Source organism: Nelusetta ayraudi, unplaced genomic scaffold (assembly GCF_046127955.1).
Source record: "Nelusetta ayraudi isolate G7.1 ecotype Tasmania unplaced genomic scaffold, CSIRO-AGI_Nayr_v1 ptg000019l, whole genome shotgun sequence".
NCBI classification, from domain to species: Eukaryota; Metazoa; Chordata; class Actinopteri; order Tetraodontiformes; family Monacanthidae; genus Nelusetta; species Nelusetta ayraudi.
Genome location: NW_027466069.1, coordinates 2298420 through 2316731, shown reverse-complemented (window position 1 = coordinate 2316731; position 18312 = coordinate 2298420). Strand labels below are relative to the sequence as shown.

Genomic DNA, 18312 nt, shown 5'->3' with positions numbered 1-18312 from the left:
TTTGTCTAAAGGTCTTCATGTTCATTGTTATGTACAAAATTAAAAATCAATAAAAAGTAAATGACAAAAAAACAAGATGGCATCTACTGTAACTAGGAGCAAGATCCTTGTTGCTCTGTGTATGTTATTATTGTTATTATTATAGATAATTCTAAGGTTGGAAAAATCATGTCTTTTTATTAATGTATTTCTGGGCATTATGTTAAGCTTTTGCCAATATAAAAACCAAGCCCACTTTCACGCACTGGACCTTTGATGGGTCGGGTGGGGGAGGGGTTCGGCCCCTGCAGAACTCACACTCGGGCTGCTTGTAGCGGTGGTAGAGGACGATGTCAGTGGCGTGGTTGATGCCAGTGGTGAGGTTCTCCATGGGGCCTTTGCCGAACTTGTTGACCCGGAAGACGATGTTGTTGATGTAAGTGACGCCGTAGATGTAGTCCTCAAAGATGTCGATGCTGAACGGATGGAGGAGGTCTGGAAACAGGAAGAGGAGGAACATAGAGGCATGTTGAAGCGCAGGAAAATCTCAAGGCGGGAAATCAAATCTGGGTTTTCTTTCATTTTTCCAACGCAACTGTTTTTGATGCCGGACACGGCGACGACCGGATCGGAGCCGTCCAGGCGAACGCTGCCGATCACAGAGAGCTTCGCGTCGGCCCAGTACAGACGGTCGTTGAAGTAGTCCACCGCCAGACCTGCGGAGACAAGGACAGGTGGAGCCACCGGGCCGAGGACGTGAGGAGGGAGGAGAGAGCGGAGGGAGAAATCTGCTCCCGTCACATCGAACTGAACGAAGGAGCTTCTGACCTGTGGGCCACTGGATGTTCTCCTGGACCAGGGTCTGCCTCAGGGTTCCGTCCATGGCGGCCGTCTCGATCTTGGGGTGGTTCCCCCAGTCCGCCCAGTACATGGTTCTGGAGGGGAAATAGAACGAGAAGCCAGAAAAAAGACTTAGACTAAAAACAATTCCTCCCACACTGACAGGTCTGCGATTACTTAATCTTTAGTCTCTGTGAACAACTTTAGGTTCTCGTTGACAAGTGTGCTTAAATGCTTGATGGTCACATGACCCCAAAATTGAAATTTTTTTCATGCCACAAATATGAAACAAAACACATAGATCAATAAGATTAAAAACAATCATATTAGCTCATTTTTCAAAACATTTCTATCAATCCCAGAACATAAATCAGGGTCTGAAATATACACAAGACATACATTGTTTGTTTGTTTGTTTGTTGTCATGTCCTACCCTCTCTGCGGAACCACCACGATGGCGTACGGCTCGTCGATCATGCCGGAGACGAGCGTCTTGCAGTGCTGACCGGACATCTGGGCCACCTCGATGACGTCGCGGCCCGAGTCGGTCCAGTAAAGGTTTCCGGCCACCCAGTCGACGGCGATGCCCCGGGGCATCTTCAGCTCCTTGATCTGAGGGCGAGGACAGACTCTTAATGGGCAGAACCTTTTCTTTTGTTGCGCTCACTTTTTTTTTATGAAGAAATGCTGAAGTTCAGAGGTCAGTTTTGCTTAAAAAAACACTGATTTCAGATTTCACAAGTTACTGACGTCCTCTGGTACTGTTTTAATACTGCATCCCTTCAATGTTAAATGTGTTGTCACACACACACACACACACACACACACACACACACACACACACACACACACACACACACACACACACACACACACACACACACACACACACTATCCACCTGCAGATTGGTGACCCTGCCCTCGCTCTGCCGTCGGTTCCGGTGCGAGTTGGACGAGGACGAGGAGGAGGACGACGCCCCCAGCAGCTCGTAGGAGGAGATGCGGCCGGTGTGCCAGTTGGTCCAGAAGATGCGGTTGGACTTGACGTGCAGGTCCATGGCGTCGATGCGCACGCTGGCATCTCCCTGGAAGGTCTGCTCGTAGGGCCAGTTGGGCACGCCCGGGTCCAGGCTGCGGATCTCGTTGTCGTCGGCGATGTAGAGGATCTGCCGGCTGCTGTTCAGGTCTGCGAGAGAGAGAGAGAGGGAAAGAGGGAGAGAGAGAGAGAGAAATGACACACGCAGTCGGCCAAAAAAGAAAAAAAAGAGGTGTGGAGCCGCAGGGCCTCACTGTCAGCCTTGCAGGTGTCGCTGATCCTGGCGAAGTGCTTGTGGCAGCTGCACTTGTAGGAGCCCTTGGTGTTGTTGCACATGTGGGAGCAGACTCCGAACTGCAGACACTCGTTCTTGTCTGACAACAGAGAAAAGGCCACGAGGGTTTTGAGCGGAGAGCACGGGAGGCGGGCGGCGCGGAGGCCGCGGCGGCAGGCGGGCGGGGCTGCTGGGTACCTCCGCAGGTGCGGTGTCCGATCTTGTGGAAGCCCGGCTTGCAGGAGCAGAAGGAGTCGGTGCCGTTGGTCACGCAGTGCGCCTCGTCGCCGTCGCCGCACTGGGTCCGGTTGCTCCTGCAGTCGTTCAGCTTGGTGTCTGGGCACAGAGGCGAGGCGGCGCCGGGTGGTGAGTGGACGGGAAGAAGCTCCCCAGGGGTCAAACTTACGATCGGCCCGTACCTGTCTTGCACCCGAGCTCGTCGGAGCCGAAGTCCTCGCAGTCGTTGAAGAAGTTGCAGCGCAGCGTGGAGCTGACGCACCTGTGGTTGGCGCACTGGAACTCGTCCTTCTCACACGCGGGGACGGCGGGGGCGGTCGCTGGGGAGTCAGGGAGGCAAAGGCGCCCGGTGAGCCGCTGCCCTCATGGACGAGAAACAAACGGAAGAAGGCGAAACTCACGGCAGTTGATTTCATCCGAGCCGTCTCCGCAGTTGTTGACGCCGTCGCATCTCCTGGACAGCGGCAGGCACACGCGGTCGTTCTGGCAGCGGAAGGCCCTGGTAGGGGGGCACTGGAACCTCCCTAGAGGGTCGCACGGAGGCAGAAGAGAAGGAGGGATTAGAAGCAGGTCAGAGTCAGAGAGGAAGCTCGGCCGGGTCCTCTGAGCTGCACTGCACTCACTGCACTCCTCCGGGTTCTCGTCCGAGTTGTCCCCGCAGTCGTCCTCGCCGTCGCACTTCCAGGCGAGGGGCTTGCACAGGGTGTTGTTGCACTGGAACTTGTCCACTGGGCAGTGACGCACGGCTGCGGGAAAGAAAAAGGAAGAGATTTCGTTCGGAGCCGGTGCTTGTAGTTAAAATGCGGCCTTGTCACGCTCTTCACTGTTTGTTTGATATGAATCAATGGAATAAGTCACAAAATATCTGACACGAATGACAGAAAAACCTGAAGCTCCCATATTATTCAACTTCAACAGCTCCAAAGACTAAGAGAGCTGCACCCTTTATGTTTTCAGCCGGTTTCTCTGAGTTAAAACAAGCAGGTTTGGAACTCTGCCCTTCGTGATGTCACCAAGCCCCAGAGCAAACACAAAGCACAAAGAGAGACTCACTGGCAGTGCCGCACTTCTCCTCGTCGCTGCCGTCCATGCAGTCGGGGTCGGCGTCGCAGTGCCAGCGGATGGGGATGCAGTGGCCGTTCTTGCACTGGAACTGGTCGTTGTCGCACTTCAAATCGCAGTCGTGCTGCAGAGACACGTCGCAGTGTCGGGGGTTAATCGTCAGCGCTGACGAGGCGCGGCGACCGAAAAGATTTTATTTGCAACTCTCTCTCTCTCCCTCTTTACCTCGTCTGACCCGTCGGCGCAGTCGTGGTCGCCGTCGCACTTCCACCTGCCGGCGATGCAGCGGCCGTTGGTGCAGGCGAACTCGCTCTCGGAGCACTGTCGAGGCACTGCGGCAAGGACAGGGGCAGCGTTAACACGACTGCTCAGGGTGCAGGGGGGCCGCAGTGGCCAGTTAGAATCCCCAGCTGTCTGCCCGGGATCTCTCTTTAAACCTCAGGTCTCAACCATCGTACAGTTCCACCGTGTGTAACGACAGTAGAGCAGCTCTGCCTTTACCTTCGTCTTGTAGGTGTCAATACTAAACACATGACAGGGCGGAAGCAGACAGTATGACACAGCAGGCAATGCTGAGAGAGTGAAAGCAGCTCTGTATGTCAGATTTGATGATTAGTTTATGTTTTTTTTAATCTCTGGTTTTGACAAAGTTCTCTTTTGAATGAGAAATAATGAGATGGTCCAAGCTTCTCCAGCTCCTCTTTCAGTCTCTCAGAGTTGGGAGGGAGGGTTGTCACGGACGGGAGGAAGCATGAAGACACGGCACGGAGGCGACGGGAGACCGGAGGGTCTCGGCAGAGAGTCTCTTACCTCTGGTTCACGCCGACGGGACAGTATGAAATGAGACAAGCATCAGATGGAGTGAGATGCATCAGAAATGGCGGCGGGAGGGCGTTAGCACACGGCAGGTTGTCGTCGACGAGCAACGCACGGTTAACACGGTTGTCAGGCGCAGAGTGAGTGAGTGAGTGAGTGAGTGAGCGAGTGAAAAGGTATGAGTGGAGGGTGAGTGGAGGTGGCGGGTGAGACGGCCGCTGACAGTCTCCGGCGTGAGGACGTCTTCAGCGGCGCGCCGGGAGACGCGACACCTACTGCACTTGTCTTCGTCCGAGTTGTCCCCGCAGTCGTTGTCGTAGTCGCACTGCCAGCGGCCCGGCACGCAGCGGTTGTTCTTGCAGCGGAACTGGTACGGCTCGCACGTCCTCTCGGCTGCGCAGACACAGAGAGAGAGAGAGAGAGAGCAGAGCAAAAGGTTTTTTTCCCAGTGGCCACTCGAGGTACTGCAGCAAAAAACTCACACCTGACAGGACGACTGTGACCTGAGACGTGATTCATATCAAATCCTTCTATTGTAGATTTTTCAGTTATGGTCTTTTAGTTGTTTAAAAAAATGATAAAGGCCAGAAAATCAGCAGAAAAGAGTTTATTCCCAGTGTTTCTCAGCTCGTTCTGATTGGCTGCGTCCTGTTGTGTCTGTAAGTGACGTTCTCTAGGATCGTTCCGATTGGCCAAATAGATCCTGTCAGCTACAGAGGCATGATGGGAAGTGACACTGCTGCGCACGCTCTATGGGCCCATTAATGCGGAAGTCAAAAACCTTTTCTGCGTTCGCGCTGGGTGAGCAACTCCATTGAAATGAATGGGCCACCATCTTGGTGAACCTGAGACTATTTCCAGGCTCCCCCACAGGGACGTCAGGTATCAGCCAATCAGGTGGAACCTACACTGCACGGATATCGTGGCTTTCTTTTGGATAATCAACGCCTCAACTGTCCTCAGGTCCCCCCAGACTGACCGACCAATCAGGATTCTTCTTCACCCGTTACTTCAGAAGTTGAAAGCCCTGTTACACTGCACTCCATCAATGCAGCTTCACTCACAAGTATCAATGTATATTATAACCCCATGGATTTTCTAGTGAGGTGTTATGACATTTTGAGATAATAACATCACGGCAGTCCAAGTGCTGACGTCTTCTTTCACAACCAAACAATATTTTTTTCTTTTCTTACCGCACTCTTCCTTCGGCTCGTCCGACGCGTCGCCGCAGTCGTCCTCGCCGTCGCACTTCCAGCGCGCGGGGATGCAGCGTCCCGAGTCCTTGCAGCGGAACTCGTCCACGCCACACGTCATCTGGGCTGGAGGAGGAAGAGGAGGATGATGAGGAAAAGGCGAGACACACATGATGGGAGTGAGTCTCGGGAGCCGACGACTGGACCGCTGAAAAGAAACAGAGAAGCAGCTGGTGGTCTTACTGCAGTTGGCCGGTTCGTCCGAGCCGTCCACGCAGTCGTTGTCGCGGTCGCACACCCACACGCGAGGTATGCAGCGCTTGGTGATGGCGCACTGGAACTGGGTGGGCGCGCACGTGACCTCGGCTACGGTGAGAAGAGGAGAAGATGGTGTTATAATCATTATCATGGTGAGCATTTGAAAGCACTGAGGTGACCCGGCCAGGCCAGGCCAGGCCAGGCCAGGCCAGGCCAGGCCTCCACTCACGGCAGTCCTTCTCATCCTCGCCCTCGCCGCAGTTGTCCTGGCCGTTGCAGCGGAAGATCCCCGGGATGCAGCGGCTCGGGTGGGAGCATTTGAACTGGCTGGGCAGGCAAACGTGAATGTCTGCAGGGGCAACAACACACAGGGAGACCACATGCACTTAGATGCTCAGCTCTTTAGGAAAACGCCGACGACGGCGACCGACTCTGAAAGTGGTACAGAGTGTTTCATCTCCTCTGGTGAAGAGAGACTGCAGAAAGCGTTTGGAACGAGGAGGAAGATTTTGGCAAATGGGTCCACAGACCTTCTGTTGGATCACATTCAAGCAGACCGATCGGCTGAACCAACTGGCCATGTTGTTTAGCTCAACTCCTCTCAGTCAGGTGCAAAAGCAAAAATATATTTTTTCCCCACCACTCCATAATCATCTATTTCTGCTAATTTAGCTGCTAGCTGCTTCCAACAGTCTCAACTTTTTTCTTCTTCTACATCTTCTCCTGCGACGACTGGCAGCAGGTGCTTCCTGTTTTTGTCGCGGCTAAAAGGAAGCTTGGAACTGGTTATGTAAAAAAAAACAAAAAAAAACACCATTATAATCTTTCAATTCATTTCAATATAATTTTAAGACTGGCTGAAAACGCTCTGAGTGACTGGGAGGTTGGCAAGTTGGACGTGGGAGACTTCAGCGTTGTGAGAAGCCAGAAGTCGTTCCAAGGTCGGATGACAATGTACTAAACAAAAAAACCTGCAGAGAAATCTACTTTTCTCTCCTTCTCTCTCTCTATCACACACACACACACACACACACACACACACACACACACACACACACACACACACACACACGAGACGTACCGCAGTTGGCCTCATCCGAGTTGTCCTGGCAGTCGTTGTCTCCGTCACAGATGTAGGCGGGGTTGGTGCAGATGCCGGTGCCGCACTGGAACTGCCCCGGCCTGCATTTGAACTCGGCTATTACGAGGACAAAAATACACTGTCAGCCGTTTTTGATTTAAAAAAAAAAGACAAAAAAAAAAAAAAACCTCACGCTGGTTTCAATGTCATGTGACAGGAACTGCGGCGAGGCCAGCCAGTAATCATGCATCTCAAACACTCACGGCAGTCGGCCGGCTCGTCCGAGCGGTCGCCGCAGTCGTCCTCCGTGTCGCACTTCCACCAGAACGGGATGCACTTGTCGTTCTTGCACACAAACTGTAATGGAGAGAGGAGCGTCAGCAGCGGTGGCGGGCTGTGCGCGGACAAAGTGCACGTGGACAAAGTGTCGCGGCGCCTCTCTACCTGGCTGGCCGTGCAGTTGGACATGCAGGTGCGCTGGTCGCTGGCCAGGTAGAAGTTGGTGGGGCAGGCGCACTTGTAGCCGCCGCCGGGGGAGAGCAGGCAGAGGTTGCTGCAGCCGCCGTTGTTGGTCTGGCACGGGTGGTTGAGCACTGGGAGGAAATGGGGGGGGGGGGGGGGGGGATGGGAGTGAGTCGCTTGTGCAGCCGTCGGGAAACTGTTTGACAGGTGGGGCCACAATGGGTTCGAAAATTTGACAGCGGGGCCGGCCCACCTCAGAGGAGGAATTAATATATCATGGGATATGTAGAAAACATGTGCTTTAATGTCGACGGAAAATGAACAAAAGCAAAGTTACAACAAAATCAGTGTCTATGAAATGAAACTGCACAACTGATTGCTTTGGCTGATTCTCTAAATCTTTCCTGTGTACAACGTTCAGTCGAAGCTTGAAGCACAGAGGAGTGTTGTTATTAAGTCGTGAAAAGTTGTCACTTGCAAAAATCTATTCTAATTGTTCTGTTGAGGCAGAAGCTGTGCAAGCCACTTGCTACACTGGCCCCTTTTTACCCCTTAGTGTTCCTGTTAATTCTAATTGTCGAATATTTTTTTTACAGCGCTTCATTTTTTAAAACTTGATTTTGTGTATTTCGCAAAAATTTTTTGTATGAGGACAATAAAAGAATTAGTATTCATCAAGAAAAAAAAAAAAAGATTTTCTGTAAAGTTGCCCAGATTTTATGGTCATTTTTATTTCGTATTGGAAAAAGAAACACAATGAAATCAAATGATTCCTTTTGCAATGATTAACTACTAACTCAACCCAATTTTTTTTTTTGTCTGAACAAAGCGCATGGTCTTACCGGGCGGCTGGCGGTACGGGTGGTAGATGTGGACGTCCATGGGCCGATGCAGGGTGCTGATGAGGGTGGTCTTATTGGTGCCCAGAGTTTTATGAGCCCTGTTGATGGACTTTGTCTCCCAGTCGGTCCAGTAGATGTACTCCTCAAACAGAGACATGGCGAAGATGTGCGGGATGTCCTGGTTGAGAACTGCAACACAAGCGACAGACGTTGAATCGCCGGGGGAAAAATGGATTTCCTCGCGCATTCGCGTGGAGTAATTCAATTTGACTGGGGACAGGTGGCTGCGAGCCGAGTCCAAATGGCCGCGAAACATCGCATCATGAAAATATGTCAAGACATCTCAGACGTGCAATAATCTACGGTCCACACAGTGCACACAAAATAATGCGCCGTCTCATTACGAGAGCGAGGAAACTCGGTAAAAGCCCACAAACAACGTGAAGGTTTGAGTGCAGACTGGTAAGCAGTCCAATAATAAACACTGATGATGTGATTCTAGCTGTCAGTCTCGTCCCATTATTGCTGCTGGGGCGACGCCGTGTCCCAGAGAGGAAAGTCTCGCGGCGCTAATGTGAAAAGATGCATCGCGGGGAGCGCCGCTCCAGCGGTGCCGCCGCATATCTCCGCTGTTACGCAACTGGCTTTCGCGCATCATTAGGCTTTACACTCTAATAGCTCCCTCCACTGCGGCCATATACTTCGTTTCGCCTGTTTACTCTCTGTGTTTACTTGCTGGAGCGTTATGGAAACACGCCATTAGCTTCGGTTGTAAAAACGCGGCAATCCAAATACATCAGGCATGCATCGATCGGCACATGTGAGGTCGTGGGGAGGGCAAAAGTGAAAAAAAAAACAAACAAAACCCTTAGGTTTAGAGGAGCTTGTTATCCAGGTTTCAGGGTGGATCATAACAAGTGGCGTGCGTTAAAAAGAATGAAAGCGTTGCATGATGGGAGAATCTCAGGACATCAGGTCGAACTGTGATATTAAATTAACCCAACGGTCGATCAGGTCTGGTTATCTGAATTCAAACAGTCTGGTTCTGCAAACACGCACGAGGCCACACTGCGGTTTGTCCGAGGTGTGTGTGTGTGTGTGTGTGTGTGTGTCCCCTGACGGTGGAACAACTCTCAGTGCAAAAGTACTGAGTGGCCAAACTCCTCCACCAGTGCGAGCAGCATCAACTCCTCGGACGTGCGATTCAAAACGTGCATAAACGGAGTCTTGGTGCAGTCGCCCCACACCCACGGCGCCACATGGCATTCATTCCATGCAGCCGAGGGGGGGGAGACAGGATGAGAGCTTCGTGCGCAATGTGTCATTGATCAATGCGAGAAAGTTCAAAACAAACGGCCGCCGCTGCGCTCCAGAATTCCTCTGCACGCCTGGTTGGCCGACAATATGCACTATTGTCGCCGGCCGCGCTGAACAAGCGAGCGCTGTGCGGGGAGGCCTCGCCGATCAGTACAATCTGCCCCATTCAGCAGTTGTTGTGTGACCATAATACCAGCAACCAACTCCCCCATCAACATTAAACACAACATGCACCAGTAAATGCAAAATAAGATGTACTGTAGATTAATATTCTTAATGCTATCACAGCACTACAGTACATTATATTGCAGATGCATGAAGCAGGTACTCAACATACAGTTGTGTGCACTGCGTGCCTCTGACCTCTGTCACGCACCTGCTGGCTTAGCATCACTTATCATTTGACTGACTTGACTCGATACAAGTGATGTTTATGCCTATGTTGTTTCATTTTTGTTTTTAAATATATATGTATATTTATCAGGGTCGGGACATTATCGAGCTAATTCGATAATTGACAAACAAAAAATGACGGCGTTAAAAAAAAATATATCGCATTTTATTTCACACTCTGGACAACACGCAACGTACTTTGCGCAAGTTTCCTTCACTACGGATTAAAGCAATGAGTGGCGTCGGAGTCGTAGTTAGGCTAACAAGGGGATGGAAGCCTGGATGAGAGCACCATTGTGCAAACGGTGGCACGAGTGTGAGACCCCCCGCAGTTATTCAAGCCTCCGGTACCACCTGAATGCTAAATACGTAGCGGCTAGCAGTGGCAGTACGAGCACCTGAGCTAACAAGAACGTCCGAGCGCCGAATAAACAAAACACAGTCGCCAGCCAGATGTTGCAAAATGATTCACATTCTCTTACTAAAGTAAAAGTACAGATAATTTTTTTTTTTTTTTAAAACATTCCTGTAAATGTACTCATTCAACTCCTTTACTGGTAGTACTGGAGTTCTGAAATGTATAAATAAAACGTTTTTGGGCCATTAAAGAAACAATACATTTGTGGATAATTTTGATTTTTTTTTTTTTTTAAGTTATAACAGAATAATAAGCATACATAAATGTATATATAAAAACGTACAGACTGGATTGCACCTACCCACTCCTAAAATAAAACAGAGGGCTGGGGGGAGGTAATTCAGCATAGGTTGTGTATGATTTGAATCCCCTGGGACACCCTGCAAAATGTGGTCCAACAAGGGGCGTGTCCTAAGGTCCCGCAACATGCTAATAATCCCGGAAAAACCAAGAGTGAGACCCACTGAAACGGCCGCAGACCACCTGGGTGTGAGTGAGTGTGCGTGTGGCCGAGGGTCCGTGCCGCCGTCCGTCCGCTACCTGTGTGTCTGTTGGTGCCGTCCAGGCTGGCGAACTCGATGTAGTCCTCCCGGGCGTCGGCCCAGTAGATGCGGTCGTTGATGAAGTCCAGCGTGAGGCCGTTGGGCCACGTGATCTTGTCCTCCACGATGACGCTGCGGTTGGTGCCGTCCATCCCGATTCGGCCAATGTGAGGGTTGTCTCCCCAGTCGGACCAGTACAGGTACCTGAGCGGGTTAGGGGTGGCGAGGGGTGTTATGGTACTCAAAACCAAAGCAGTTGAGACACAAAACCAGACCGAGAGGAGTCGTGCGTCTCACCCGTAGCGGACGTCCACGGCCACGGCTCGGGGTTCCCTCAGGCCGCTGTTGACCAGCACGGTGCGGTACGCCCCGTTGAGTTTGGACACCTCGATGGTGTCTCGGCCTTTGTCGCACCAGTACAGGTTTCCCCCGACCCAATCCACCGCCAGGCCGTCCGGGTTACTCAGAGAGGTGCGGTGTAAAACCTGGCGAGGTCAGGCGGCGCCAAGGATTAGTCTCCCTCCCACATCCGTCGGACTCTCACTCTCACGTGTTGCTGTGGCATTTTTCTAAATCCTTCCGATTAAATCTTGGCGCATTCGCGTTCACAGGAAGCTGATCACAGCTGTGGCGTGACAGATGACTGGCCGTCCAGCTCACACTGTACACTGCAGAGTACTGAACTCGGTGTCCTGCCGAGCACTGTGTCAGTGCTGAGAAAGTGTTTACACATGGATACATGGGGAGAGGGAGAGGCTGACTTATTTTTTTCTTTTCTTTTTTCTTGTTGTTTTTTTTTAACTGTTGTAAAGCGCTTAGTGTTGCATTTTAGTTGCATGAAAAGTGCTTTATAAATAAAGTTTGATGATTAAACTTGGGAATTCAGAAACATTTTGTCCGCTGAGAAAAGCCTTGTTTTTACAGCTGTTTGATAATAAAATAAAATAAATAAAACCTGCCATCTGGAATTGATGGCATTTCAGCAGCTATTGTTTACGATAAGCCTGTTTTCTTACGTGTGTGTGTTGTTGTTGTTTTTTTTATTAGAGACTTCAAGAAACCACATCTCTTTGCTTAAGCTTCACTCTTGTTTCCATGGTCCTTTATCCATAAAAAAATGCTGATTGCACATCCAATCAGAAAATGTATCATAGAATACAAATAACTGAGCCGTAGCACAGGGTTACCTCCATGTTGCTGCCGTTCATCCGCATCCGTCGGATCATGCTGCCCTGGGTGGTCACGTCGGTCCAGTAGATCATCTGCTCGGCGTAGTGGAAGTCCAGCGCCACGGCGTTATTCAGACCCTGAAACACCAGCACACGGCTGCAGCTGACAGGTACACCACCGAGTAACCACGGCAACCTAGACGCTCGGTCGGCGAGTCTCACCTGTTTGATCAGAGTGTAGTTGGAGCCGTCCAGGTTGAGCTTCCTCAGGTAGTAGCGGTTGGCAAAGATCAGGTAGGGCTCCTCTTCTGCAAAAGGTCACACGACACACACACACACACACACACACACACACACACACACACACACACACACACACACACACACACACACACACACACACACACACACACGCGCATGTGCGGGCGACGGTGAGGACACAAGTAAAGACGCGTAGCGCCGCCCCGGTGGCCCGTAGTGAGGACGTGCAACCTCACCTGATGTGGACTTGCAGATGGTGGGGTCGTTGGGGCTGAACTCGAAGCCGTCCACGCACAGACAGTGGAAGCTGCCGTGCGTGTTGATGCAGCGCTGCGAGCAGGGGTAGGTGGTCGTGCACTCGTCCACGTCTACGCACGTCTTGCCGTCCCGCTTCAGCTGGAAGCCGGGGTGGCACCTGCACTGCAGGGGCAGAGGGCGCCAGGGGCAAAGGTCAAAATCCGGGGAGACGTCACACTGCTGGCTCTTGACTGTTTGGCGGTATTTTCTCCGGAATCAACAGGCATTTCAGTGATTACAGTGACATGACTGCAAACAAGTAAACGGTGATTATTTTTCGGCTGTGGCGACGGACGCGAGGGGAAAATCCGTCATAAGCTGATAAAAAAAAAGTTCCAGAACTTCGTGCTGACGCGAGGGGTTGGGAAGTCGACGCTTTGTGATGTCACAAAGGGCAAGCACACCTCTACCAGGTTAGCAACATCAACCTCCACCCTCTAATCCAGTTTTCTGTCTCTGGTGAAACATCAGTTTCAGCAGAGATTTTTTTTTACAGGAGGCAGTAAACAGAGGGCTCAATATGCTGTTTGTTTTGGGAGGGAGGGGGATGTAAACACCTCGCAGCGCCCCCCCCTTGCGCACGCACACAGTCGGTCAGTCACACCCACACACACCTGAGCAAACTCATAACGCTGCCCTCTGCGGTGATTAGCGACTCTAATCATCTGCGGAAGCCTTCGCACCTGCGGCAGCCGTCCGTGAGTCCACTCGCACAAACGGCTCTTTGTTGTGATTCTTTTTTTTTCTTTTTTTTAAACTTTAAATGCATTCTGGATCCCAAACCGCAAAAACACTGGAGTTCACGCAGGGTTCAAGCTGTTCCCAAACTGGACTCCCACTTTTAAGTAAGAAGAAGCCAAAAACATGTGTTACATAACCGAGCGCCTGCAATAAGTGTTTCCCGATGTGTTTTTTTTCCTCTCCTCCCTCAAGCCCCCTTAATGGCTTTTGCTGTTGCGGGCAGCCGTGTAGCGATAAGATGCAGATTACGTCGCTTCCTGAGTTTGTTTTTTTTTTTTTTTTTCAAATTCAGACCAAAGTGCAGACGGGACCCCGGCGGCGGTTACCTTGAAGCCGATCTTGAGGTCGTCGCAGAGCTGCGAGCAGCCGCTCAGCTTGCTGTTGAGACACTCGTTGATGAAGCAGTTGAGCTCGTCGGAGCCGTCGCCACAGTCGTCGTTGCGGTCGCACAGCAGGGTCTCGTTCAGGCAGTTGCCGTTGCGGCACATGAAGGCCGACTCGTTGCACGTCCTCTCTGAATTCAGAAAATACTGTCAGTCTTGAAACAAGAGTTCCTCGGATTGCTAAAGGATCCTTAATAAATCATATATGAGCAATGATGAAACATTTTTATGTGGATCATTATTTATCAAACTGGATTCTGGAGGCGCAGCACTACAACATCTCTAGTTACTTATTTGATTTATTCAAGGAATCGGCCCTTTGTGACATCAGAATGGGCTGATTTAAAGCGCTGCATATTTCAACATACAAAGGATGGATATTTTTTCCATTTATTTATTTGATTTTATTAATCAAAGGATTTTTTTTTTTTTTTAACCGGGGGGGGGGGGGGGGGGGTTAGCTGCTGCAGCAGTTAAAATTGGACCATCGAAAATTCTGACCACGGCCCACCTGAGTCGGTGCAGGCAAGGTTCTTGGGAGCCTCGTCGGAACGATCCTGGCAGTCAAACTCTCCGTCACACTCCCATTTCTTCTGGTTGAGGCAGCGGCCGTTGGCGCAGCGGAACTCCTCGGGACCGCACGTCGGGTATTCTGACGGCGGGACGGGACATTGAACACTGGCATCAAGCTCGGGTGCGACTCTGGAGTGTCATATCTGACGGGTCAAATCTTTCACTTCTTTGTCGTCAGGACTCATGATGTGAAGGGATGTTAACAGGAAGGGAGTTAAACATGTGATCTGTCCTGGCTGAGGCTGGTCAGAAGGACCTGACCCTAAAGGTCAAGGGATGTATGCATCTTTGGTCAGAGCAAGAGACAACAGGCCTCAACATGCAACAAGTTGGAGCTGTGAATTCCGATTGTGTCTAGGCCTCCGTCAGGCAGCCCTGCGTGCCTTGCTGACTGACGCAGGACTTCTTTGCAACAAACTTACTGCTGGGCTTTCGGGCGTCAACAATTCATCATCTGCACATCGAACGACAACAAGTGCGCCGAGCTCCTTTCCGCCGAGCCGCCTCCCTGCCCGCCGCCACTCACCACATTCTGGGGATTCATCCGAGCCGTCGGAGCAGTCGATGTCGTGGTCGCACACAAAGTGCTTGGGGATGCACTGCCGGTTCTGGCACATGAACTCGGTCTCCGTGTCGCAGGTGCTGTTGGTGTACACTGTGGGCGGAGAAAGCAGCAAACTGGGGTCGCACAACCTCGCGCTTGGTGTCTCTGTGACTTTCAGGTCTCTAATTCTCGCTCGTCCCACTTACTGCAGCCGGCTTTGACGCTCTCGTCGGCTCCGTCGGGACAGTCCTTGTCCCCGTCGCACTTCCAGCGCTGTGGCACGCACATGTGCGAGCCGGGGCACTGGAAGGCCTCCGGGCTGCAGGTCTTGGATTCTGAGGCGACGTTACGGGGGAAAGTTACACCACGGCAGCAGAGCATCGGGGAAAATATTGAAATGAAAGAAAAGTCGGTGAGAAATCTGCGCGCGAGGGCTGAGTGGTTGGTCGCTTACTGCACTTCTGGTCCTCGTCGGAGCCGTCGCCGCAGTCGTCGGCGCCGTCGCACACCCAGTGGGAGGAGATGCAGTGGTGGTTGGTGCACTCAAACTGGCTGGAGGTGCAGAATTTGTCTGCAGAGGGCGGCACAGAGGGGCGATTCAGAGGGAGAGTGGTCCCAGGCAGTTTGAAGGCATGGGTGCGTGGGAACACAGCGGCGCAGCAGACTGACCGCAGTGCGTCTCGTCCGCTCCGTTCTCACAGTCGTTCTCCTTATCGCAGGTCCAGCTCATGGGGATGCAGCGGCCGCTGGGGCAGGCGAAGAAGTTGACCGGGCACTTGAGTTTCCTCTTGTCTGGAAAAAAACAAAAAAATATATACGCCATCAGTCATTGAGTCCCCCAAGACAAGCAGGAGGGCTTGAAAAAAGGAACACGTTACATGTTCTGGTCATGTACAAAACTGGTTGATTTCTGGTCTGAAATATTCAATACTATTTGTGTGGCCTGTAGTCTTGATATAGACGCACATCCTCTCACTGCCCTTTTTGGCGTCACACGTGGGGAAAAACAATGCCTGAAGTGGGACACTATGGCTTTTTGCAACCTGATTGCCAGGCGATTGATTTTGCTTTGCATCCTTCTTACAACAGGTGGATTTTTTCCCCCTTTTTCTTTGTTTATTTCGAACACGCACATAAAAATAAGAGTAACAAAAATCAAAATAACTACTCAGAATGACAAAAATCTGAATAAAAATAAATAGCATACAAAAACATTTAGACTGTTCAAAAAGCGAAAGGGAAGAATTATAAACTTTTCTGAAGCTCCCATTATTAAAGGGACCTGGATTAGAGAAGTGCTACAAAATGTAAAACTGGAGAGGTTGAGATTTTCCCTGAGAGGCTCCCTCAGGAAATTTAGCCGCACCTGGAACCCGTCGCTCACCATTATAGATTCATTGGACTTTACGCCTGATGATGTAGATGCCAGACTTCCTTTCACTTATAGTGTAACTAGTGACCGATCATCAACTTGTGTTATTTTTGTTGTTTATTTCTGTTTTTATTGTGGGTTTTTTTTTTCTCTCTTGTTTGGAAAAATTTGAAAATGTGAGCACTGGGTTGAATTTTCCATGTCTCTATAATATATGGTATTTTTGTTCTGTGTTGCTGCCGATGCTCAATAAAATATATTAAAAAAAAATAAAAAAGAAGAAGCAAAAAGTCCCACGGATCAGCCGAACCTGGGCAGTTTCTCTCGTCGGAGTAGTCCCCGCAGTCGTTGTTGCCGTCGCACACCCACGACGACAAGTAGCACAGGGTTGTTTTCTCGCAGCTCTGGAAGGAGGCTCCTTTCACTCCCAGCCGGAAGAAACGGGAGCAATCAGTGGCTTCTGAAAAAACAAAACAAAACAAAACAAAAAATCAGATTGGAAGAGGTTGTTCACACGGCTGTAAGACATCACAACCATCTGGCTTGGTGTGAGAACGCCGATGCCGCCGGGCCACTCACGGCAGTTCATCTCGTCGCTGGCGTCCTCGCAGTTGACCACCTGGTCACAGCGGCTGTAGTTGGAGATGCAGCTTCCGTCTTTGCACTGGAACTCTCCTACTTTGCACAGGGTCACTGCAGGGAGGCACAGGGACGGATTTTGAATAAAGGGAAGCAGAAAAAAAAACCCACGAACAAACAGACGGCAGATTATGCTTATTAAAAACTTTTTAAAGAGGCTTAAAAACAGGGCAGGAATTAAGAGTGGGGAGAGATCGGAGGCCTGCGGTCCAGCCAGTGTAGATTACATTCTGTGAATTTAATTGCGTCTTTTGGAGAGAGCCTCTAATCGAGGCACCACACAGCTCACTCTGTTTGTATTGATCCATCTTTCAAAAAGTTTCCCAGGCACAGCTGAAGCTCTTCAGAAGACAGACGGACAGACGGACAGCCAGCCAGCCAGCCAGCCAGCCAGCCAGCCAGCCATCCAGCCAGCCAGACAGAAAGACAGAAAGACAGAAAGACAGAAAGACAGAAAGACAGGACTTACTGTTGCAGGGCAGTTCATCCGAGTGATCGCCGCAGTCGTCGGTGCCGTCGCACCAGAACTGGTGTCCTATGCAGCGGCCGTTGATGCACCGCCTGTAGCCCTTCTTGCAGAGCCGATTGGCTGCGGAGTGAGAGTGAGATGTTTGATCAGAGAGTGAGATCGCGGGATGTGCACTTTTGAGAGTGCAACAAATCAGCTGCGATTCCCCAAGTACCTCTAACCCAACCACGACAAGTCGGCCAGCCGCAAAAACTGGCTGGGAAACTCTTGAAATTCTGATAGTATTGTTTTTATTATTGCAATTATGGTTGTTGTTATGTTTCCATATTGTTTCAATTTGACCATATTTACTTCTTCCATCACCTGGACAACTTGACAACATCTGTGTGTTGTTTTTTTCTCTTTCTTTTATTGGATTGTATCCACTGTTTTTTTTTACTTGGCTAATTATGTGTTTTGATTTGTTAAGAAAAAAAAAAAAAAAAAAAAAAAAAGCAATAATATCAACGCAATAGCCATGGAAACAGCTGAGTCATGCACTCATAAATGAGCATCAATTGTCAACAAAACAAAAAAGCCTTCTGACTCACCGCAGTAGGACTGTTTCTCGTCCGACTTGTCCTTGCAGTGGGCCATGCCGTCGCACGTCAGGCTGTAGTTGATGCAGTCGCCGTTGCCGCACTCAAAGTCGTCCACGCTTCCGCACGACACGTTCAGCGCTACGAGACACCGCGAAGTTCAGTTGGAATTGGAAACAATCTGAATTTTATTTGTGTGCCCCCCCCCCCCCCCACACACACACACACACACACCCCTGAGAAAAACACTCAAACTGAGGTGCGTCTCTTACCGGAGCAGGTGTTGTCCTCCAGCAGCTGCCTGTCGCCACGGCAGCTGCAGTTGACCCGTCCGTCAGATGTGGGCAAGCACAGGTCCTGGCAACCGCCGTTATTTGTCCGGCACGGAGAGAACTCACCTGCGGATTATTAACGGGTGAGTGTGTGTGAATTATAATGAGAAACTCTGTGTTGGATCGACATCCAACCCGGGCTCGTGCCGTCACGACGTGATGTCGCACAAAATATCTTGGTCATGTTAAAAATTTGTGGTT

The 18312-nt window shown here is 50.6% G+C and overlaps 1 protein-coding gene across 1 annotated transcript in view; it reads right to left on the bottom strand.

Annotated features, from left to right (window-relative positions):
* The window catches only part of LOC142888173 (low-density lipoprotein receptor-related protein 1-like), a 97768-nt gene that overhangs the window by 9469 nt on the left and 69987 nt on the right, over nt 1–18312 (bottom strand). Inside the window, exons 45-80 of the mRNA XM_076026242.1 lie at nt 18052–18177; nt 17792–17920; nt 17202–17321; nt 16673–16786; nt 16404–16553; nt 15391–15513; nt 15176–15292; nt 14928–15056; nt 14704–14832; nt 14116–14256; nt 13548–13735; nt 12420–12603; nt 12145–12230; nt 11941–12060; nt 11051–11238; nt 10752–10957; nt 8084–8272; nt 7224–7372; nt 7043–7136; nt 6780–6896; nt 5928–6047; nt 5684–5806; nt 5441–5566; nt 4521–4637; nt 3654–3760; nt 3420–3552; nt 2990–3112; nt 2768–2890; nt 2549–2686; nt 2328–2465; nt 2110–2229; nt 1719–2005; nt 1253–1431; nt 808–914; nt 576–695; nt 298–474 (exon numbers count right to left, since the gene is read on the bottom strand). Of these exons, the coding sequence (XP_075882357.1) occupies nt 298–474; nt 576–695; nt 808–914; nt 1253–1431; nt 1719–2005; nt 2110–2229; nt 2328–2465; nt 2549–2686; nt 2768–2890; nt 2990–3112; nt 3420–3552; nt 3654–3760; nt 4521–4637; nt 5441–5566; nt 5684–5806; nt 5928–6047; nt 6780–6896; nt 7043–7136; nt 7224–7372; nt 8084–8272; nt 10752–10957; nt 11051–11238; nt 11941–12060; nt 12145–12230; nt 12420–12603; nt 13548–13735; nt 14116–14256; nt 14704–14832; nt 14928–15056; nt 15176–15292; nt 15391–15513; nt 16404–16553; nt 16673–16786; nt 17202–17321; nt 17792–17920; nt 18052–18177 (5037 nt within the window). The remainder of the gene's footprint in view (nt 1–297; nt 475–575; nt 696–807; nt 915–1252; nt 1432–1718; nt 2006–2109; nt 2230–2327; nt 2466–2548; nt 2687–2767; nt 2891–2989; nt 3113–3419; nt 3553–3653; nt 3761–4520; nt 4638–5440; nt 5567–5683; nt 5807–5927; nt 6048–6779; nt 6897–7042; nt 7137–7223; nt 7373–8083; nt 8273–10751; nt 10958–11050; nt 11239–11940; nt 12061–12144; nt 12231–12419; nt 12604–13547; nt 13736–14115; nt 14257–14703; nt 14833–14927; nt 15057–15175; nt 15293–15390; nt 15514–16403; nt 16554–16672; nt 16787–17201; nt 17322–17791; nt 17921–18051; nt 18178–18312) is intronic.